The sequence below is a fragment of the Plectrocnemia conspersa genome, unplaced genomic scaffold, assembly GCF_051122295.1.
Source record: "Plectrocnemia conspersa isolate PC_06_02 unplaced genomic scaffold, ASM5112229v1 ptg000003l, whole genome shotgun sequence".
Classification (NCBI taxonomy): Eukaryota; Metazoa; Arthropoda; class Insecta; order Trichoptera; family Polycentropodidae; genus Plectrocnemia; species Plectrocnemia conspersa.
The window spans coordinates 4,887,288-4,910,948 of NW_028277167.1; the positions used below are offsets into that span (position 1 = coordinate 4,887,288).

Consider the following 23,661-nt stretch of genomic DNA (forward strand, 5'->3'; position numbering starts at 1 on the left):
TTAACTTTAATTAATAAATTATGTTATTGGTATGCTAATTGTAATATACCAATGTAACCAACATTCACTAAACGTTTAATTGATGCCACTTAGATAAAAGTATTCGTCATGAAGAGAAGCTGCCTCTTAGTTTCTTGCTATAGTTTCCAAGAGTTTTAGAAGGCTTGTAATGTATTTTTCATATTACAATCACACAACCATTACTTGTATTGCATTCGAGAACTCTTCTTCTAAACTTCCAGTATCCCATAAATTTAAATGTTATTCTTCTCATATCAATTTATAATTTTTTCAACTTACTTGCAACTTTTCTAGAGATTTTCATAAAGTAATAATGCTTTTAAATAAGTCCAGAAAATATTTTTAAAGCAGTATTTGCTAATAAAGTCTTGAGTTTAGCACGATAGAAGTCCCACGCAGTGGTGTGCTGCTATAGACCCACACTGGCTCGATAGAGCCGGTTCTTAAAACAGAGAACTATAAACAATACGTAAAAAAATAAATGTTCAAAAACGAAAATAATATGACGAGATGTGCTATTTTTTATTATGCCCGGCGAAATGTACAGATTTGTGCACACATTATGTGTTGTGGCGACTGGATTCATATGCTTGCACTCGTTAGCAGGTATACATGGCCATTGCGGAACGAGTGCTGATATAAATCCTGAAAGATTTAGTGGAAGAGTGTTATGAATCAACTATAATATTAGTGGTATGAATCAACTATAATATTACACTTTACTGGACGAGCTGACGTGCAATATCAGAAAGATAGTACCGGCCGTCCAGTATAATTCAATTGGATATTGTTCAAATTGTGCCAATACCATGCTAGGGTGTAAAACAGGAGTGAGCACAAGATCATTATCTGGAATTGTATGAATCATCAATTACAACTTGTTTTGGATGATTCAATAAAGACATTACACAAGTTAATCACTTCAAAATGTTTGTTGATAAAATATTTTCAATATTTCACCAATCAAATAAAAGTCAACAAAAGCTCTTTAATATATCTAAGGACCTTGGAATTGAAATTATAAAAATTTATCGAATTTTGGGATCGATATGGGCTGCCTGTAGCTTGCGATCATCTTGTGCTGTTTGGTGAGCGTACCCTGCAGCGCATTGCATGAATATTTTAAAAAGATAAACAATATTCTGGAATGGTAACACGACTTAGCAAAAATTGTTTCTTATGCGACCTGGCTCTGATGATTGATATATTGAAAGAAATTTCTTAAAAAGAAAAGAAAAAAAAGACATTGAAGTTGATGAATATGTAAGAAGTGAATTTAAGTAATGAAATAATTATAAGTTAACTGAAAGGAAAATGTACGATCTATTTAAAACTGTTGAACCAATTACCTGGAAATTAAATGAAATTGTTAATTCATGATGAGCTGGCGAAAAAATATTAGGATATTAGTTCTCAGTTCCCGATATGTATGGATACTTCTTTCATTCTTCATTAAGATAATCGCTAATTAAATTTCGAACATTTGATTAGAAAAGTGACTCTCCGACATTGTCATTATTAAAATATAGGCACTGCAACATTTGAATGACCCCTCAACTTCTAAATATGCAGCAAATACGTCATAAATACCAAGAATAGTATATATGCTAAATAATTGACAAAAATCTAACGAGATGTATACAAATAAAATAATGAAATGTATGCAAGCAATTTCATTAACCATACAAAAATGTAAAATATATAATACTTTTTTAATAGATTACCATTTTTTAATCTGTTCTGTCGTATTAGCAAAAAAATCCTTTATGCATATGCGGAGTCATTTTCTTTAAGTAAAAATTTTAGGAATATATTTTTCGCTTCACAGTTATATATACATATATTGCATCTCTTTATTAAGTCTTTTTCCTTAATTTATTCATCAACTTTTGAAGTTCTTTAATTGTTTAGCGAAATAAACTACAATAATGTCTTCAAGCCATTAAAATAATATTTTAAGTGATACTACAATATTAATTAGAGTAGAATACAAACTTGGACCTTATCTCAAGAAATTATAGATTTAAGTTCATTATTTTAAAGCTTTAAAAGTATTTTTGCCGCAACAATAAGTATGTCTATATAATGATTAATGGGAGTTAATTTTATTTAACACTAGTAGAACTATCTACCTTAAGAGGCCAGCTGAAGTCACTCAAAGAAAAAACCAACATTTAGTTTTGCGTTTATAGGTCTTTCTATATCTTGCACTAAGGACATACAATTTGACATTGATGTATAAACTAAAAAAAGATGTAGTAATCAGCGTGAACAGTATAAATATTTAATGAATTAATATCATGTTTTATTCTTCAGTTTTAGGATCGTGGGTGTCGGTGGATTAGATGTAATTTAAGACATTTTTAAGTTTGAGCATAAACCTTTAATTAAATTGAAACTTCCATTATACATATATGATATATAGAACACAATAAAACACACCACTGGGTATACACTTTTTGAGCACATCCATAGGGGCGATGTGCGTTCTCAGGAAGACGAGGTAAGACACACTCCTGTCCGACCCTCTAAGCGCATCGCTCCATCTCTGTTGAGGGCGCCTTAAATGAGATGAAGTCTTCAATAGGAAGGCCGGTCAAAGACAATACCTTGGCGAGTGGTGCCAATGGCTTTCCGACAACTGCGCTGTGGACCCAAGATCAACTGCTGCTATCCGTGGCACCTGGTGAAAGAGAGGGTTTCTCGGAACCACTTAGAAACGTGTGATAAGCCGATTTAATTCTTTTTAGAAAGGACTTGCTTGAATATCAGTTTTCAAGTGTTTCCGAGAAACTGTAAGCTGTTCAAAAATTTAGTTTCAATGAGCATTATCTCATACAGTGAACAATCACATCAAAATAAGATAATAATAAAAATTCACCATTTCATAAAGATTTACTACCGTAGAATACTTACTACCATTCTTGCGACTTGTCGACTGTTTTTAAATTATTAATTTAAAAACAAAGTATAAAATTAAAAATTACATATTTAATAATTAATATTCCTCTTTTATTTATTATTATTTATATAGTTTTTCATAAATATGTACTTCTAGTGTTGACACAAAAATAAATTAACATTAAAAAAACAATAAACCTCTACAAATAAAAATATCCAAATTTATGGCATTAATTGTATAGAACGACCATATTTTCTTCCCTGAATGCACATTATTTATTACTATAATACTTTAACTTGATTTATATATACATGGTGTTACAATAATGTCATATTTATGAGCTTTCTTTCGATCGGTTGCGAAAAGTCACATCGCAATCGAGGCAAACCAGTTGAATATTCACTAAAAATGAGAAATGAAAACTGACTAGATAGATAATGGAAATATAATATTGTCAGTTTTGAGACAATAAATTGACACGTGTATGTAATAATAATGTAGAATAAATAAATTAAAAAATATCAAAGTATTTATCGATATGGATATTTAAGTCGCAAAATAAAAATTACAATAATAATTTCTGAGAAAAAAACAAAGCAGTCGAATGATTTTTCAATTTATTAGTTTCAATGCTCATTGAGCAAATGCTATATTTTTTTTTTGAAAAGTCACAATAACATATTTTACATATCTAAAATTTGCAATTTATTAACAGCCTTTTGGAAAAATTTGTTAAAAAATATTATTTTCTTTCTACCTACCAATTTAGAAAATCACCAAAATACGTATTATTATTATATGATTTTAAATAAATACTTACCTGGTTATTCTAAAGCTTTTTAATGCGTTTACAAATAATTATCATATACGATGCATACGTATACCTTCATATAATATTTATGTATATTTAAATCGTTTTTGTCGCAACTGACGGTCGCAATTAACCAGGCTAACAAAAAGGAGGGGCTGAAAAAATTACCGTTTGACCTCGTAATGCAAATAATAGCTAAAGAAAAAGAATACATGTTGAAAAATCTTATTTATTTTCTTATTTGGCAATGTTTTCATCATAAAATTACCATACTGTGATAAAATTTTTCTGTAATTTTGCATTTTATAATATACAAAAAAAATCATACGAGAATTAATGTATTCATCCCTTATGTCGTTTATTCAGGTAAAAAAATTGGAAGACTAAACGATCTCAAATTAAATTAGTTCATTCGACTCGTTTTTTTTCCAAAATAAAACAAAGGTAATTCGAAAATGAATAGATCGTGTTTAAAAAAAACTGAGCGCATAACAGACAATTAGGAAATTAAGGTCACGTACATATCGATTACAAAATTGTCGTAGGACGTCAATCGACTCGCATAACGTATGCGACCGAATATATATTTTTTCTTATTAGATTAAGGTTTGGGATATACGAGTTTTCAGCTAGATCGACTTACACGAGCCCGAGATTTTGATACAATATTCGTAAACAATAAAAATAAATACAATCGTAATATAAATACAGTCACAGTAAAGTAGATTTTTTTTACTTAATCCCATATGTATATAAATAAATAACATGATTTGAACATCGCACCTAGTAAAGCGATCGTAGCGTATCTTTACGTTGCAGTGACATAATTCCTAAACGTTATAAATTCCAATAGAAGAGTCCGATTATGCACGTAAAACACAACGGGACGTTAACATTTCGCACAAACATATAAAATATGTAACAAAAAAGTAATGATATTCGTTTTAAAAAAGACATGGTCGCAGATCAGACTTGTATATTTCTTAAAACATCGAAGCGTTCGTACCGGATCGCTCCGTATAACTAACGAGTCCGCACCGTCTCTTTAACTGGCCTCATTCGTACACTCTTAACGCACACTCTCTTCAGTTCTGTATAATCAGACTGTTTGTTTGATGGAAAAAATAACACACTACTATGATACAAAGCAAGGTCACTTCATAAAATAATACGCACGCGCGTATACGCACGTACGCGTATACGCGCGCACATAAATAAAATATACAAAACATAGGTACGACAGGATATACCTTGTCTATATGCACTCAGAGATTGTTTTCCGATGGAAATTTTGATGAAAACCCACTCCAAGTAAGTTGCGGTTAAGCAAAAAGCAGCAGATATAAAAACTGGTAATGATGAAGAAATAGGAATATTTGTGAAGAATTCGATCTCGTACAAATATATATATATACATATATATCGATATAAATGCATATATACGTATACACGTACATGCGCATATATATGTAAATATTTCAGGAACTAAATGCTGCTTTTCTTAAAATCATCGAAAATTATCACAATACAAATACTCCAAATTGAAAATATTATTTAACATGCAAATATTAATTATATACACTTTTTTATTTTATTTTAACATGTGTGTCCATAATACACAATGTAACAAGTCAAACAACAATTTAATATCAGTCAAATGTTTTTTTAACAACACAAAATCACATTTTCACTGTAAATTCTTTCCCGTCTCTATATATATATATATATATATATATTATATAATATGTTTCATATTCCTTCTATAAATTTAAAGAACGCGCGCGCGTAACACATATACGCGCACGTATACATACTCGCGCACATATTCACGCGTACGTTTCGTTTTAAATACGCTACTCTTTCGGCCGCGAGTCGCCGGAGGAAAGCGGTATATATTTATCCCTATATCGAATAATCAATGTAATTATTTATCACATTTCCCCGCCGACTTTAAACTATCGCGACGATCACAGGCGGGGTTGTCGCGGAAGGTTCAACATAGAATTTGTCACGTTCTATCTTCCGCTCGTGCAATACCGAAAGTCAACAGGTGCGAGGAAGAAAAGGCGGCGGTTGCCGCCGTCGACGATTCTAGGAGCTGCTAGACGCGTTCATTCCGGAGCCGAACATGGCTACGCTGAAGGTCTGCGGCGAGTTGAGAGCGTGCTGCTGGTTGCCGTGATGGGGTTGGCCGTGATGCGGCGCTCCGGCTGCCGCCGCTCCGGCGTTGCCCACGCCCATGCCGCGGCCGTGCTTGGGCACCGGAGGTTGCAGGTATTCGTGCCTCGCTAAGCTGAACACATCTATCCGTTCTTCCTTGCGATACGCTAGACACGCTCTTATAAAACTCTGCAAAATAAAGAATCGAGTCGTGAGATTTTAATCCCATTCGTTAGATCGACGCACCGACGCTCTTTTCGATATCTCACCTTGGCTTCGTTGCTAACCGTGGGTTTGTTGGCGAACTGGACCTCCGTCGCTTTCAATATCGTGTTCTCTTCCAATATAGTGGCTTGGCTCTGATTGTGGCCGAAGGGTTTTTTACCATATAGGCATTGATAAAATATAACCCCTACGCTCCACACGTCTACCTTACTGCTAATTTTGGGGGGATTCTTTCCGACGACGAAGCACTCGGGCGGTAGATACCTGCGAATATACTTTTCGGTGAAAGACGCACATAGACGAGCGACGAGAGACTAGAAAAGAAAAACTCACCAGTACGTGCCGGCTCCTTGGCTAGTCAAGTCCATGCCGTGATCCGGATTGTAATTTTCCTCATCCATCACTTTGCTAAGCCCGAAATCCGTTATTTTGATCTCCCCGCATACGTTTCCCTCCGTCAGAAGAATGTTGCCGGGTTTTAAATCGTAGTGAATTACCGGTGGTTTTATTTCGTTTAAATATTTGAGAGCTGATACGACTTGCATGACTATCGATCTCGCTTCTCTTTCGGGAATCGTCTTGTGCTGAAAGAGTAACGAACGCGTCAGTACGCTGCCGACCGATCGTCGATCACCGTTTTAAATAAAAATCCAAGACTCACCTGTTTTAAATAAAAATCCAAGTCGTGACCGTCGCAGTATTCGAGCACGGTGCAAAAGGAGTTGGCGTCTATTTCGAAGACGTCGTACAATTTTACGACTCTCGGATGATCCAGCGCTTTGTGAATGTTGTACTCTCGCAGCGCGTGTCTGAAAAGGAAATAAGCGGCGGTTAAAAAGCGACAATCCGGCGGACGCTAGCGTCGAACGGAGATCAAATTCACTTTATATAGTTGGCCTTTTTGTCTTCTTTCCAGTCTTTGTTGAGCTGATGGACCTTGCAAGCGGTGTATCGCTGCTCGCGCAAGTCGAACGCTTTGTGTACTTCGCTAAATCCGCCTTTTCCTAATAACATTAATAGTAGATACCTGAAAAAGAAACGAGATCGGTTTTAGTAAGGAGTCGTAGGACGAGTCGGGGAGCGCGACGCATACCTCTCCGATAGCACGGGGTGAGCGCCGAACCGGCTCTGGTCTTCGTTGTGAATTCGTTTCAATTCCCTGATATGAAGATTTCTCTCTCTTTCTAATTTTTCCATTTCGAGCTGAAGGTCGGCGTCCTCTTTTTTGAGAGCGCTCTGTCTAAGCTGTAAGAGAAAATCGAAAATTAATTACGTCGGTACGTGAAGACGTTTATTGGCGCAATGGTAAGAGAGGGTACTTTTAAAATTTCGTCAGCTTCGTAGTATTCCTGCCACGAGAACGTAGGCAGGGGGTCCGGCTTTAGGAAGGTGGGCGGTTCGGTGCCATTGTGCAGCGCCGCCTGCTGGTTGGCGCCGACCGCGGCCCCCGAAGCGGGGCCGCCGACCGCCGAGTTGGTCGCGGCCGCCGCTGCCGCGTTGGCCGTGGCGCCGCCGGTGCTGTTGTTTCTCTTCCCTCGGCCCGTGCCGCCTTCGACGTTGGACGGCCTCTTCTTCATGAGGAGCTTCTTCTGTCGGTCGATCTCCTCCTTCTCGGCGGTGATCTCTTCCTGCCGCCTCGTGAGCTCCTGGAACGCGTAACCGTCCGTCCAGTTCTCCTGAAAGGTAGCGCCCACCCTCTGGGTGACGAACTGGCCGAGCCGCAGCCTGTTCTGCATGCAGCGCTGCCGCGCTTCCTTCTTCTCTATGGTGCTCTTCTCGTTGAGCAGCTTTTTGACGACTTCGATGCACTTGTTGATGTGCGACTTCTGCTGCTCTATTATCTTCTGATGCGCGGAGACCTGGATCCGGAGCTCGTCGGAGCCCCGGTTCAACTCCTCGATCTTGTTGTTGCGCATCTCGAGGTCCGTCGACGCCTGGGCTTCGAACTCCTGTATCCTCTGGCCGGTGAGGTCTGTCTGGGACTGCTTGGCGGCCGCGTTGGGAGGCGGCGGCCGGGGCGCCTGCGACGCGGGGGCGCACCCCGCCGCCGCGTTCACCTTGAAGAACTCTCCGCCGCTGGCCAGCAGGCTCGAGGGCGAAGGGGGGTACTGCAAAGAGAAAGAGACGGCGTGAGAAAGGTGATAAGATGGAGCGCGAGAGTAAGAGGACAACTGGTATACCATCGGATAGCCCGTCTGCTGGGGCGAAGGGCTCTTGGCGCCGCCGTGGCGCACGGGACTGCTCGACGGGTGCTTCCCGTAGTACTCTCGCATCTTGGAAGCGTCGGCGGCGGCGGCTCGAGGCTTGCTCCCGCCGCCGCCGCCCCCGCCTTCGTCGCCCTTCCGCTTCCGCTTTCGGTCGGGGGGGAGGCCGACGACGACGGTGGCCGCGCCGCCGACGACGGCGACCGCGGACCTCGCGGCCGCGGGCTTCTCGGGGGAGAGCGCGTCGGCCTCCTTGTCGCTGTGGGAGGAGCCCGTGCTCATGTTGGAGTCTTGACTATGAACGGGCTGCGCGGCGCTGGGAGCGGACAGCGGCGCCATCTGCACCTGAGAACCGGCCGACATCTGCAACGGAGACGTCGAGTCAAAATCAGCTGAGACCGCTCGAGCCCGCGCACTGGGTCAGCGCGGCCCCGAGCGGACCTTGCAATGCCGCCGACGCGGTACAAGCACCCCGCCCCCTCCACGCGGCCGAGCCGAGCGTCATTCGGCCGGCAGACGTCGGCGGGGACGGTCGTCCGGTAGTGACAGTAACGGCGGTAGTACCTTGGCTCCTCGAAACCGCGCCTCCAGCAGCTCCTGCTTGCGGGGGTCGAGCGTCGCGTGGATGTGCTCCATCTTGACGCCAGCGCCTGCAAGGAAAGCTAGAATTAGTCGGGATGGCGGCGAAAAGGCGAGGGAGGCGCGAGCGAGCTCACCTCTGACGATCGTCATGTCGGAGGGCGAACCGACGGCGCACGCGCGGCGGCGTAAACAAACGAGCCGCGTGCACCGAGTGCAGGCGGAAAAGCGAGAGGCGGCCGAGGATCGCGTCGGCCCGCGACCGCGAGGACGAGCCGACTGCCCGACCGCCGCGAACGCACTATAGTCTGCGGCGGCGCGGTCGCGCCCGACCGAGTTCGCGAGCGCGCCTAGCGGAGAGCCGGACGAAAAGAGGGATTCGGAAATCGCGCGGCGGAAAAAGTCGAGCGCGCGCGCCTGACCTAGAAACCGGCGCCGCGACTCGCTTCGGGTTCGATCGTCGCGGCGACCTTGAAAACGATATTTACTCTTTCGCAGACTGCTGCAGCGCGTGCACCCTCCTCTCGAGAGATCCGCCGTCGCCGTCGTCGTCGTTGCGCGCGTGCGGCGACGACGGATCGATCTCGGCGGTCGCTCACCTGGTCTCGGTCGCGCGAGACGAGAGCCATCGCGTATCGATCTCGCGAAACAAGCTAAAAATAGTCCGCCGGAGGACAACCGAAGGATCGACGTCGACCGGACGGCGAATTAGCGCCGATCTATGTTTAGCCGGGGGCCGAGCGATGCGCCCGAAGAGCCGCGAAAGCGTAGTTGCATAATTCGAAGCGATCCTTCGGCGGTCGTTCCTCGCGAAACGATCTATATATATATATATAATGCGCGGCGCGACGCTCTCGTCGTCCGCGCGACTCGCGACGGGAAATTCCTCGGACGGTTACCGGCCGACGCGCGATCGCGTCGAGAGCGAACGCAACGAGGGGTGTGACGATTTTCCGACGAATTCCGACGCGCCTCCGCGAGTTTCTCTCGTTTTCTCGTAATCTGCCGCAGAACTGTCGACGTCGATCGAAACGGAGTAATAAAAATTCAAGGTCATTGCAAACTTATTTTTAAAAAACTGCGAGAAATGCACGAAGAACGCACCGACTCCTACTGTGGTTCTAATCGGAGTTTCTTAAACTGTAAAAAAATTCAAGATTCGTCATGTCCCGAATTGTTCGCGGCTTAATCGTACTTATTGATTATGACGCGGATTCCGAAAGATCCCAACCACAAATACACTCGTGCGAATGCGCAATTATTGGTACATTTGTACCGCCTCTAGGAAGAAATTTGTGGAATGCGTCTTACTCGCACACTTTCCTAGTAAATATATTCAACATCTTTTCGACGATATAAATAATAACAGCACGAGCGGAAAAATAAACCTGTCCTCTTTATGGCCCGTTTCGCCTGGACTACGATGAGACAATGAGTGCTGGTCCCCGAGGGCAGTACTGGCACTACATTCGTTGACTTATTTAGGCGTAGAATATTCAAAAGTTTTGCGAATTAGAATAATATTGATTTAGATGCAACTATATTTGCAGCACACAATTCAATTCAATATGCAGACTTTTATGTGTATTTGTGAAATAATAGTTATATTAAAAGTTAATTTAGATTATTAGATTATATGCTTCGAGTCGCGGTTTGGGAAGCAATTTTTTGATATCCATTGCTTAATCAGGGACGCAAATTTATTATTGAATAATTATTTGTATTTATTTTCCCTTTTAATTATTATATTTTGTTGTTTGTACATACTATCTACAGGTGATCCAATTCGAGTTGCATATGTTGGCAGAACTGTGAATCAAACAGCCGTCAATAATCACGCGTGTTCAGTGTCAAATGTTTGCAACAACACATTTACGAAATAGATCGCTTAACCACCACTCGACGCGTTAAAATCGTTCAATTCTGTACATCGAATTTTACGGGAAGATTGTGGTGAATTTCATCGTCCTACTTGAGCGAACAATTAGCAACGAAATGAAACATTTTAAGACTGAAAGCGTTGGCGATAGTGTATGCATCATCGTGGCGCCCTTTTAGCCGAGAATATTGCTGCTGTACGTGAAAGTGTGGCCGAAGACCTGGAATTATCGATTCGTCGGCGTTCGCGGCTATGGTTCTTATGATTCCCCTTGGCGCATTTTGCATCTGGTTGCACCTACAGCCGTATAAAATTCAGATAACACAGGAACTGAAGTTTCCATCTAGACATTTCCCCCTCTGGGTATGATTGCCGTATATGGGGCTAGGAGAATCCTCATGTGATTCAAGAGAGACCAAAAAGTGACTGTTTGTGTCTTTGTGCCATATTTTTTCGAAAACGAAGTTCGGACTGAAACAGTCAACGGTGAGCGCTGTAGGAGCATAACCGATTATTTTTTGCACGAAGTCGAAGATTTTGATGAGGAAAACATGTAGTTCCAACAAGATGCAACCTGCCACACATCGTATGCAACGTCGGATAGCGTTTAAAAATATGTCGAGTACCATTGGTGTTGTGTAAATTACAATAGTGAACAATTAACTAGTAGTCCCAACATCCGGAACAGATCAAGAGTTTATCCTAAATAAATTATATAGAAATATGTAAGAAGCTTAATTTTTGCGTTTCAATAAATTGGACAGTAGTGGATTCAATAAGAAAAAAGTTTTTGTCCGGTAAAGGCTAACTGAACGGTGGTTTTAAGAATTCAATGAATGAATCTCATTTCTTAGATGTTAACAATTCGTGTCCAAATCAAATCGTGCTTTTGCTGTCGCAGTGTGAACGATCGGTGATGTGATGATATTGCTTTGCAAGGAATAGAAATACTGACAATGGGGGGACGCTATATGGCTGTAATACACCTGAATACTACACGCTGACTCATTGCGTCCCGAAAATAGTTCTCGCTCATTGTCCGAGAGGGGAGCTCCGTCGTATGCAACCGCACACGACACCGATGGGATATTTGCACAATACACCTACGCGCCGAGTCAGAGTCGGACATAGAAAAAGGGGGTGGAGTCGGATTTGTTTGCTCCGACTCCGCGGCAAATGCCAGTTTCAAATTGCGCGCGTGGCGGAAGAAGGCGGCCGGAGAGAAACGGAATTCGCTCCGTCGTCCGTTTTAATCCGGCGAGTTCCTATTTATCGACCCCGCGTGTCGCGCGGTGCGATGCGAGCGAGACGACTTCGGGGATGGGGCGCGACACTTTTCGGCGGTAACGATTTTCGACGACGACGACGAACGTCGAAACGCGCAAATTCGCGTACGCCTAAATAATTACGCCGTTACGTTATAAAAATAGTACGTTCGCTCGCCGAGGTTCGAGTGAAAAAAATGCACACGCGACTGCGGCTTAACGGTAAACCGGAACGAGTGCGCCGTTTGTGCAATAGTAACGACTCGAAATCGTTAATGCAAACAAATAAAAGTTTTTCGAACGAATTCTTTAGCGACGCGCCGAGTGATAACGACGAGCTTGGACAATCTAGAAATAACGAACGATCGCCGACTCGAGCCGAATGCACGTATGGGCGTATACGTAACAAACGTGGTCTATTTTTAGATTTTAAATTGCGTGCATTTCATATGCGAGCGAAACGTTCTAATTTAAAAAATAATATTATTTTTATTAAAAAATATTAACGACTCGCCCCTAACGTACGATGGGTTGAGATAGGTTATGGTGGAATTTTAAATTAAAATTACCAAGTTATCGAGCTTGGCGATACAAGTCCGTCATATTTACGACATAAGTTCAGAACCTCGATAAAAAAAACGTTATTCGAGTCAATCATATATTTTGGGAACTAACAATGAGCCGAAAATAAACGAAATCAAGGTTACGAGCGATGTGTATAATGCGAAAGATAAATAACATTATCTTTTCGCATTTTTTATAGTAAAATATATTTTTTAGCTTAATAAAAAACAGATTATCACACACACAAAAATTGAATTAAATTACAGTAAATTCTTGATTGTCAAAAAAGCATGACCGAGTGTATGGATGCGTTCGAATCCATTGCTATTTGCCTCTCATCTATACTTTGCATATTATTACATTATTATTTAGGTCTTCTATATCATACAGAACGCCTCCCCTCAACCATAATTTTTGTATACAAAATAAATAATTCTTATTTTTTTCTAGAGAATTATATTATTTTTTAATTAGAATAATAACATGCAAATATTGTTTTGCTGCGCGCGCAATTACTATTACTAAGATTACGGAGGGTAGCCTATCGTGTTTAGCCTAATCCACTACTGTGGTACTAAATAATTTTAAACCCCTACTGATGGCATTCGAAATAATGGATCTCGACACACAAAATTCAACGGTGTTTGCATTAAATATATTTTAATGTAATTTTATTTTATTACTTTTAATTACGATAGACATTTCCTTGAAAAAAATGCCATATATCGATACATATTACTTATTGTAAATATTCGTACTGATATTCTCAAAAAACATATTAAACTGCAATAAATATGTGTTTATAGTATTTACGACATAAAAATTAATAGCACAGATAATCGAGAGTATACTTTATATACAATGACTATTAATACATATGGTAAGCTTTAAATAAACGGCATTTAAACGATTTCGAAAGCATAGCAACTACAGTAAATATTGAAATTGTAAATGACGACACATAGCTGACATCGGCGATTACAATCAGTCTTATCGTACATAATAAATATTTAAAATAATTGTTTTAAATTTGACATAACCTATAAACGATCATGTTGAGTTTTATAAAAAGAATTAAGAGTTCGATGACGCGTTACAAAGTAAACAATATAAGACCAATCTTTTCGCTGTTATCGCAATACCTGTCAGTGTATCTAAAAATAAGACATTATTCGTTACTGAAATTAAGAACGATGATTCTGAACGTTAACAATAGCTTATGCAGTACGCAAACGGTAAAAGTTAAACGACAGTATAGAATGCTTCTCGACTGTTGTAATGCCGATGATTTCGAATACTAAAACGTAAAGTAGCACATTGAAGAAATTAACAATGATTTCGTGCTGTATCTAAAAGCTAAATTTTATCTAATCTAATGAATTTCGCAATATTTATCTTATGAGTGAAAAACAGCTAAAAAAATTGGCAGTTTTACTGCAACGTTTGAAATTACGCCAACGTAGCATTTTATGATAGTTCCAAACAAAAATCGCTAGTATTTTTTGACACGTTCGCTAGATGGCTGGGCGAATTGTCGGAAGACAAATCGTACCGATACATAACATACGAAAGGCGCACTTCGCATGGCTTAAAAAATCAATACGTCGACAACGTAGATTTTCGATGTTCATGAGCAGCGCTAAATAAAGAAACTATTATTAGAATTTTGCTTTCGATTCGAGCACCACCGAAGCCTTCGATCAAAATTTGATTTTAATTTTAATTAGAAACCACGCGAACGACTCACCTCTGCATTACTTGAATTACATTTTATTTAAAACTGAACTAGTATTTCTAAGGAACGATTGACGTAATAATGAATTAGCAATTTTTTTTCAACGTGTGGGTTTTTGCAGGAAATAACTCATCTGGAGCGATAACTATTCGATAAGCTTTTAGTCACACGTTACACGTTGATCATCGTAATCATGCTTCATTATCAGTCACAATAAAACAATACAATATAAAAATTTAGTGAATAGATTTTGCTTTAATTTAACGGAATTTGTACATAATAGATAATTCTACGTCTATAACGAAGACGCGAAATTATGTTTGAGGACGTCCCGGCCGTTGCTCGTCTTCAACCGACTCATTTCCGCTTTTAAATCGCTCATACTACTTGTAAACAGTCTTCACAGTCACCACATTATCGCCATACACTGATTTTAACATTTCATGAGTTTCTTTTGGCACTTTTTTGCAACTTAAAATAAAAATTAAAATGTTAACGCGTTGTTCGGAATCTATGATGCGCGACAGACACGATAAACACTGGAAGTCGGCTGACAAGTCACAACTTGTTCAAACTTGACACTGACTATCTCAAGGGATCAGTATATCGGACTTAATACTTCAAATGAATGTAACGTCAGCTGTTGCTGCTATAAAAATTCATTCTCCGTATTTTTCAGAACACAATTAGATTTTGCAAAAACTATAAAGTAGGGCAATGAGAGTAGTTTAAAATAAAAATAGATTTACTGGTCCTAAAAATAGAAATATAATTGGATATTCAAGAAATATTGAAAATTAATATTTTAGTATTTATATATAAGGAATAATTAATTTAATAAGAAATAAAGATCTACATAGATTTAATACCAGAAATAGAAACAATTTAATGATAGTTAGGTATAAGAGAACGAGTACGCCCAGGGGAATATTGTACGGAGGTGTGCATTTGTATAATAATATTCCTAGGAAAATCTGCAAAAATAAATGAGTTGCAGGTTTTCTCAATTTTTAGAAACACATTTGTGCATTTAGTCTTTTTTTATATTTTGTTTGTTTTTATCAAGTTTTATATGTATGTTTTGATTAAATTTGTTTTATGTATAAACAATTAGCTACATTCATTCAATAAATTAATAAAATAAACAAATTAGGAGCAGTAAATAATTTCACTAGCACCTATGATTAAATTATATTTTTGCTAATATAAATATATATCTACTGGTGAAAATATATTTGGAGCTCATTAGTGAAAATATAAATTCGCTGTAACATAAATAATGATAAGTATGAAAAAGTTTAAATCATATGATTTTACTAGCATCTGCCAGGTAATTATATTTTCACTGGTAAAAATATATATCCACCGGTGATAATGTTTAAAAAAATATCTTCGGAATAGATTCGATAGTTTTTTTAGATTTTAGAGTTTAGTATCAGTGACGTCATTTCACATTTTTTAGGGGGAGGGACAAAAGTTAGCCAGTCATTTCATTAGCATCTGTTGTATTTCATTAAACGAAATGTAATTTTCTGGCCACATTCAAAGGGGGGGGGGGGGGGTCGAATGCACCTACCTGCACCCTCTCAAATGACGTCCCTTTTAGGGAGGCTGTGGGAGCCAAAAAAATGTCACCTCGGGCATCTTTGTTCGAAGAGAACAAAGGACAAATATTTTGAGGAGGACGTCTGGTCGCCTTATTAGCGCATACACACATGTAGCCAAAAAATATTTAAAAAGTGCATATATACCAAGTCACACAGATTCCGTCATGCGCCCGATTCAATACTACAACAAAAATTGAACTCATTTTAATCGATATTTAGGCGTTCACACTAACGTAAGTAGTGTGAACACGTGCAATTACTCTGCGTTAGTGTGAAAAGAGCATAATGAAAGTTTTGACGAGGTCGTTACTATGGAAGGGTCACGCACGTTTTACACGACGCCGCGCCGGATCGCCGGGCCGGTATTTCTACTAATAGGAGCATTTGACTGTATGCTACCGAAGATGTAAACCACCGATCAGTTATACGTCGACAAGTTTATTGGCGTTTTTAGTACCAAAACAATACTCGTAAGAAGCTTATTGATGGAAAGGTCACTTACGGCTGTGATCGATCCGGTCAAATCTCCTGACTTTAACCATATCGAAGCAAACACACGCCAAACCGCGCGTGAAAACACAACGCGACCGAACCCTGCCGCGCGGTATCAAACAGACCCGTGGGGGTTCGCAGCGCCCACCCGGCGCCGACTGCGCATCCTGCCCGGCCGCACACACAGGGTTAAAAACGTCCCGGCGTTATCTAATCGGCGACGAGACGGTATAATACCCTTTCGCCTCTCTCGCCCTGCCCGCGAACGGAGAGAGGAGCCGCCGCTGACGCTACGGATCGATTTCCCGGCGGTCGGTCGGTCGGTTTTCGAGAGAGGCGCCACGCCACGCACACGGTGCAGCGCGGTAAACGGCGCAAACGCGCAATCAACCGCCGAAGGATGGAAGGAAGAAGAAGAAAGAAATAAGGCGCTCTTTGCGCGTACATACTGCGACACGAGAGTTCGCGGAGTGACCTCGTAATTTGAAAACCCAGAGTAGGGGAGGCGGAGGAGATGCCTCGGTATCGACTACAATCTGAGCATAGACGAGCTCTTGCAAATGTTGTACGTTTTTTCTTCATTTATTCTGGTGCTTGCTATTTCCACTGCGAGCCATGCGTTTGAAAGACAATGACCTATTCACCTGAGTATTGATGAGCAACCAGACACCAATAAAATTACCTGCGCGGTATTCCTGTGGATCAGAGGTTTCCAAAATGGGGGGTGCAAAAAGTATAACATTTGCTTCTTTATTATAAATTTATTTCTTATATTTCAAGAGGAAAATGGAAACTTTTAACTGATGGTAACAGTTAAATCTAAAATTAAATTAAAAATCAGTTTGATGGAACATAGTGCTGATAGAAAAACAGAAGTAGAAACCAAAATGCAAGAAAACACGATTTATCTAATCATTGGAATTCACATGTATTATGATAAATAGCCTGGAAAAACGTTTATACGAAAGTATTGACTGGAGTATGAAACTATTTAAAATAAGAGGCATTCTGCATACGTTGATGAATCCATATGATTCGTTCAAAGAGTAAGCAAAACCAAACTACCATAAAAAGTTTCTGTTCCATCAATGTATCATTATTAGCATCCTACCGAGTTTCATAAAGAATCGAAATGCTACTTTTGACAGCAGTTATTAATTTGGTTGAAATAATGTCCGGTGAATTATATGCAAAACAGTTATACGAATCATATGCAACACATAGCGCTTGCTGATAATACAGTTGGGAGAAAAATGTATGATATATCTGCAGATCAGTTAGTGTATCGACTGCGTACTCCGAAATTAACTCTTCAAGTGAACGAGGCAACATATGTAGCTAAAAATACTTATTTAATTTAATTTGTTCTATATGCTGCAGAAAATAATAAACAAAAATATATAATATGATTTATATATCATTTTGCAACTCCATTCCTGGAAAAGCCATTGATTTTTTTAGAGAGTAACTGTCTTGCGTTCAAAATATGAGCGAAGAATTTGCAATATTTTTACAAAATATATCAATTAAATAAAAACAGGGGCGAGTCAGCAACCTACGGCCCACAAGCGATTGACTATACTCGCTAATATGCGGCCCAGTTATGTATAAATAAAATGTATTCTGTAAAACACATCTAAATCTCGTTTAAAACATATTGCACAACTTTGCAATAAATATAATCGTAGTTTAAGGATGATATTTACCACTTAGCCGTTTATTAAGTAGGTTTGTTCTACGAATATTTTTTTGATTTTCGTATAGAAATCGATATTTTTCATACCACAACTTTCACATAAAGAAGGGATTATGAAACTGGAATTTATGTTAGATATTACACCATATCTAAGTCTGCAGAGTATAAATTAATTACTAGTTGATTGTAATCTGCAATTAAGACTACGTCTGTTGAAGAAGCATATAATGAAGAAAATTTATATCATTTTACGTGTTGTAAATCTGTATCTGCAATTGGTTGGCAAACCCAAAAGACAACCTTTGTTGGAATTATTAATGATTTACAATGTGAATTTCCGAGAAGAATCGAGGATTTTTATTAAAAATAAAACTAAATAAAAATGTTTTTAAACCGCTTTAATATTGATATTGACGATGTAACAATAACTACAAATGGAATTTTTGGAGTTACAAAATAATGAAATGTTGAAAAAGATATTTGCGTCGGATAAAAACCAGCTGTTTTATCGAAGCTTACTGCAAAAAATTGAGAGACTAATTAGTTTCGCGAAACATACGATGTACCTATATTTGCGAAGAAGCATTTTCTGCATAGATTTTAGAAAACAAAATTCCGTAGTAGCTGATGAATGATTTCCATCTCCAGTTTCAAAGCAGATATAGAAAAATTAGTGAAGGAAAAACAGCCACAAAAGTCACATTAGAGAAATAAACATTAAACATACTTATTTCCTTTTACTGTTTTATTATACATAATTTATGTTTATTTTTTGATTTCACATATATCACAAGTTCCGAACCGACGGGTCTTTCGAAAAAGGTTTTCTGTGGGGTCGCTGGATTGAAAGTAAACTAAAAAAATATAAATTAGCAGTTATTAAGGGATTTTTTTTTACTTGGCGACTAATTTTATTGAGCTGAAATATTCGCTGCGTTACTATTTAAATTTTTTAGTGTTAGTAAACATTTTATATAGTAAAAATCATCCAATAGAATTGATCAAAATGTATATTGTACTTTCAAGTTGATCGCGATCGACTGGTTGAGAGCCTCATATCATTATAATTACTTGTAGCAACAACTCTAAAAAGGTTGCCGACCTCTGCTTTAAAAGTTAAATTGTTGTGTGAAGATATGAGCGTAATTAGAGGGGACATCCCGATTTTTCTTGAAGAAAAACAAGAAGAGGCAATTTATTTAGAAGTTTAACATATTTAGTTGAAAATTAAGTGAATTTAAATAAATCAACGCAATTCAAAAAGAAAGTATAAAACATTCATAAAAAATAGAGCTATGGAAGCCAAAATTATAATTTAAAATATACCTGAATTATTTTATGAAATAGAATGTGGACCAAGATTTTTACAAATATAGTTCGTAGTAGCATAGTTTTGTAACCACTGCTATAGATTATAAAGCGCAGAGATCATGGGTTTAAATTTTAATAAAAGTGTTGATTATTCAAATTCTGTGTTTTGAGTTTTCTCTACCACATACTAGAAGGCAACGGGAAACCATTATGTTCATATAAGCAATAAAAAAAACAGATTTTTTAATACAAAAAAGTTGGCTGTAGCAAACAAATGGAATATCATGTCTAAACTCGTATGTGGACCGTCATTTGAGCAGCATCATTTTTTAAAAGTTGGGATTAAAAATCCAGTGTTTATTTAAATATTAGATTTTACGAGCATTTTTGAAAAAAAGCAATGCAAGACTAGATTTTCATTAATAAACATTATAAAACGAGAGTTACCTGTACCTGTCACAACAATAGTTCCTGTTTGAATTTTAAAAAACACTATTTCTCACATAGGAATGATGGTAGAGTGATATGACAAACACTTCAGTGATATGACAAACACTTTGGGAACTGTTGTGGACAAAAAGTAAGCATCTGAATTTAGGAATTACTTTGCACATCTCCCTATAAACGGATTCAAAATATGAGTTTAGATTGTCAATATTTATTCGAGATGGATTGACGATAGATTTGCTGCTTAATTATTATAAAGTGGTGTAGTGTTAAATTAAATAGTGCTGGAGCGCTATTTTTTTAAATATATATGTATATGTTTTTCAAAATAACAAAAATTGATAATGTGCCAATATTTTAAGGATATTTCTTTTAATCCTGCAAATTATGCTTGGATACGAATCAAAAGAGTCGCGTCGAAGCGTATACTAAAAAGCACTGCTTCAAACCATCATTTTGTGTACAAACTTAACACGAACCGGTTTAGTGCGAGCTTGTGAATCATGCGGTAGCAGTAGCCCATATTGAGTGAAAAGGTACATGTAGCTGACAATAATTTTTTTTCAATCCTGCATATTATGCTTGGATACGAATCTCAAGAGTCGCGACGATGCATATGGTAAAAAAGCACCGTTATAAACTACCATTTTGCGTATAAACGTATTAACACGAACTGGTTCAGTGTGCCTTTTTAAGGAGCGTAAATGATGTAGTTTTAAAAAAAGCACCGGAACGCTACTCCCTTTTCGGGTAATCAGTGATATTTCAGTTATGTAAACTCGGATACGAATATCCTGGTTATTTTATTTGTTGCGTTGTTGTTTAAAAATGTGCTGTCGGTGACTATTCAATTAAGCACAAATAATTTTTACCAGATTTGACGAATGTCGTTCCGGCCCCACTACACCACTAGTTATAAAGCTGATCCTGATATGTTTTCATGAAAGCTTACTACCGATAAGACGTCAGAGGAGTCACCACTATCGATAGCTTTCGTTTCTTGGGACGTGAAAAATATATTGGTAAAATTCAAATTATAACATGATAATATTAGTCTAACTTTTTACATAAGATTCGCGAAGAAGGCGATCTAAAATGTTAACTAAAGGTTAGCAGTTTTATCAGGATGATCACTCCGGGACACATGCAACTTCGAATCGTTAATCGCATTATTTGTTTATTTCCGTACCTCAAAAACACCTAGGAGGGCAATGATTTTTGTTGTGCAGTCGTAATGGAGTATCTTTCAAACCATGCTCATTGAATTATAACGTTGATGGACCAAATATAGACTTAATATTTAACATATGCCACGAAGTTTTTAATCCTTGTATGAAAAAGTTAGTATCAACAAAATGAGTACTATTCAAAAAATGTTTTGGAAGTCAAAAGTTGTATTTACAGTTTTGTTATCTTATTAAACTATTATACTATACCAGTATAGTTACAATTGTAAAGTATTTTGGTCACTATGGATTCACTAAAATATATCTTATACGTGAGAAGAACCAATCCATGATCGTCTAATTGCATGGAGCTATGTAGTAATTTATTAAATAATATATTTTAGTGGATTTCATTCAAGTCAGCGAATTTTGTGATTGTGATTGCTTAACATTCTACTATACTGAGAGTAACTGTCTCTCGAAAGCAAATATCAAGAGCATTATCAGAAGTATTCGTATTATTACTCTCAAGTGGACAAGTTGTTTACTTCTAAGAACTTTTCTTTAGATTGTCTTTGATTCCGTTTCTGAAAAAAGCACGCTAGTAAGTGAAAACGGTAGTTTCCGCGTTTCCCGCCCCGACTAACCGACTACTCGATTAACCGGAACCCCCCGCATACATATCCCGGCGAGAGCGTCGCCGCCTTTCTTCTCGAGAGAGGCCCTTTCGTCGAATCTGAATCGATATAACAAAACACGGCTAGCAGCGCCGGTGCGCGCGGGTTAAAGCAAAGGTCAAACAAACAATTATTACATAGCAGATCCACCGCCGCCGTTTGCATTCTATTTCGGTCGTGCGTGGCGGCGATTAGAAGAGGAGAAAAACCTCCGGGTGTGTGCGCGATGATGCGACAAAGTAACTGAGCAGGCGCTGCGTTACTATTCGCCCGACTGGTGGTGTCCGAGTAACCCTTTTCTGCGCCGGGATGGGCGGGGTCCCTCTCCCGGATTTACGGAATTCGGTGTATGCGGGCGAGTGAACCTTTTCGATCATTTGCGCGCCGCGCGCTTATCGCGGCGATCGATTGCGTCACCACCGCTACTAGCTAGGCTAGCTAGCTACCTCTCTTTGTGCAAATTAGGCGCCTCTCTAGCACAATCGAGAGGGTGGGAGCGGCTGCAAGCAGAGCTGGATTTCAGGGGGAATTGATTTTGGCATGTGAGGCAACATAAGAAAACTTTAGATGCGTACTGAACAGAACGAGGTATTGGATTTGTCGAAATTCGTCAAATCTATTAGGTATCATGGTATCCTAGTATTGATGATGATAAATGTTAATAATATGTGTATATAAAAAGTAAAAGCAAAAAAATGTCTACGACTTATACAAATATTCATTTGAAATAGCGCATTCCGTAGGTACAGAATTGATTGTGGACAAAGGCGTGGGTTCCATTTCCGTAGTAGAATCTACTTTTATTTATAATACAAATTACGCTATTAATAAAAACCGACACTTGTTGCATTATATAAAATAGGTCACAATTAGTCAAATATATATCGCAGTTTCCAATAAAAGTTCATTCATATGTGTTGATTGTTATCTCGTTTTAGTACGAATTTTTGTGAAATGTTATTTTACAACGTTAATAATGAGTATACCTAAACATATGTCTACAAAAATAACTCTTCTTAGATGTATAGATGTTATAATTATCTATGCAAAGAATATATTGTAAATTTACTCTAGTAAAATAGTTATTTTTTCTATTTCGGTAATGAAAAAAGTTCAAACGACAGTTTTCCAAAATAAATACTATTAATCATATCGGAGAGAAAAAGCACAAGAAAATGGATGTATAATCTCCCTTATTTTATATAAAACTTTTCTTTTTTAAAACCAAGTTAGATGTTAATCAAATGATTAGAAATATTTTTTAATGGTTCGTGTATATCATTCGTACACTTCTTGCTTACAGGATCCTCGTTCCGGAAAATTAAGGGATTCGAGTAGCACTGTGCTCTGTAAGATGATATTTTTAAAAATAAACAATTGGTATAACTCAAGTTAAATTGGTATGTCTTGTCAAGTGGCTTGTAAGTTAAATTTTATTTGGAAACAAATTCAAATTCTCGTGTAAAATATTCCTTTGACTGGCATTAACTATCTTGTTGACGAACTGTGATTGTTATTAATTGCTAGTCGGTAGAAATGTAACCACATCGTCTAGTTTAAATCATAGGTTCTCGAAGTAGACAATATCGCCCACTGGTGGGCGATGAAAGAATCTCGGTGAGCAATGCTGGATCCGAGGGAATTTGGTGGGCGAGAGAGGTGGGCAAAAAGTATGTTGTGCGAAAATGTTTTAGGCATTTTATATTTACAACAAAGTAAATATCTTTTGCATAAAATGTAATGCGTTTTAAGATGTTTTGAAAGTGGCAACTCTTATTTATTATTATTTTATAAGTAAAAAATAATTATTTAAATAAAAAAATGTTTTCTCTATATTTGATATTAATTAATAATATGAGAGAAAATCTCGTGTAAAAAGTATGCATTTTTTGTTTTATTTTTAAACTTTCTATTCTAAAT

At 38.3% G+C, this 23,661-nt stretch overlaps 1 protein-coding gene and 1 long non-coding RNA gene across 8 annotated transcripts in view; one reads left to right on the plus strand and one right to left on the minus strand.

Annotated features, from left to right (window-relative positions):
• Positions 1 to 5,491: 5,491 nt before the first annotated feature.
• Positions 5,492 to 23,661, minus strand: part of Tlk (Tousled-like kinase) — a 61,413-nt gene continuing 43,243 nt past the window's right edge. For 4 of the 7 annotated variants that reach the window (XM_088182431.1, XM_088182432.1, XM_088182434.1 and 1 more), the window contains 9 exons: positions 8,888 to 8,973; positions 8,300 to 8,686; positions 7,439 to 8,227; positions 7,213 to 7,364; positions 7,003 to 7,146; positions 6,781 to 6,928; positions 6,453 to 6,703; positions 6,164 to 6,383; positions 5,690 to 6,083 (listed from right to left, as the gene is read on the minus strand). In XM_088182431.1, coding sequence (XP_088038557.1) covers positions 5,826 to 6,083; positions 6,164 to 6,383; positions 6,453 to 6,703; positions 6,781 to 6,928; positions 7,003 to 7,146; positions 7,213 to 7,364; positions 7,439 to 8,227; positions 8,300 to 8,686; positions 8,888 to 8,973 — 2,435 coding nt within the window. In that variant the 3' untranslated portion in view covers positions 5,690 to 5,825. Of the gene's footprint in view, positions 6,084 to 6,163; positions 6,384 to 6,452; positions 6,704 to 6,780; positions 6,929 to 7,002; positions 7,147 to 7,212; positions 7,365 to 7,438; positions 8,228 to 8,299; positions 8,687 to 8,887; positions 8,974 to 9,039; positions 9,780 to 23,661 lie in introns of those variants that run through there. The other 3 variants (XM_088182435.1, XM_088182436.1, XM_088182433.1) reach the window with 3 other exon arrangements.
• LOC148236409 (uncharacterized) lies at positions 15,381 to 22,748 on the plus strand. Its single transcript, XR_015809010.1, has 2 exons — positions 15,381 to 19,663; positions 20,435 to 22,748. It is a non-coding gene; the product is annotated as an uncharacterized LOC148236409 (long non-coding RNA).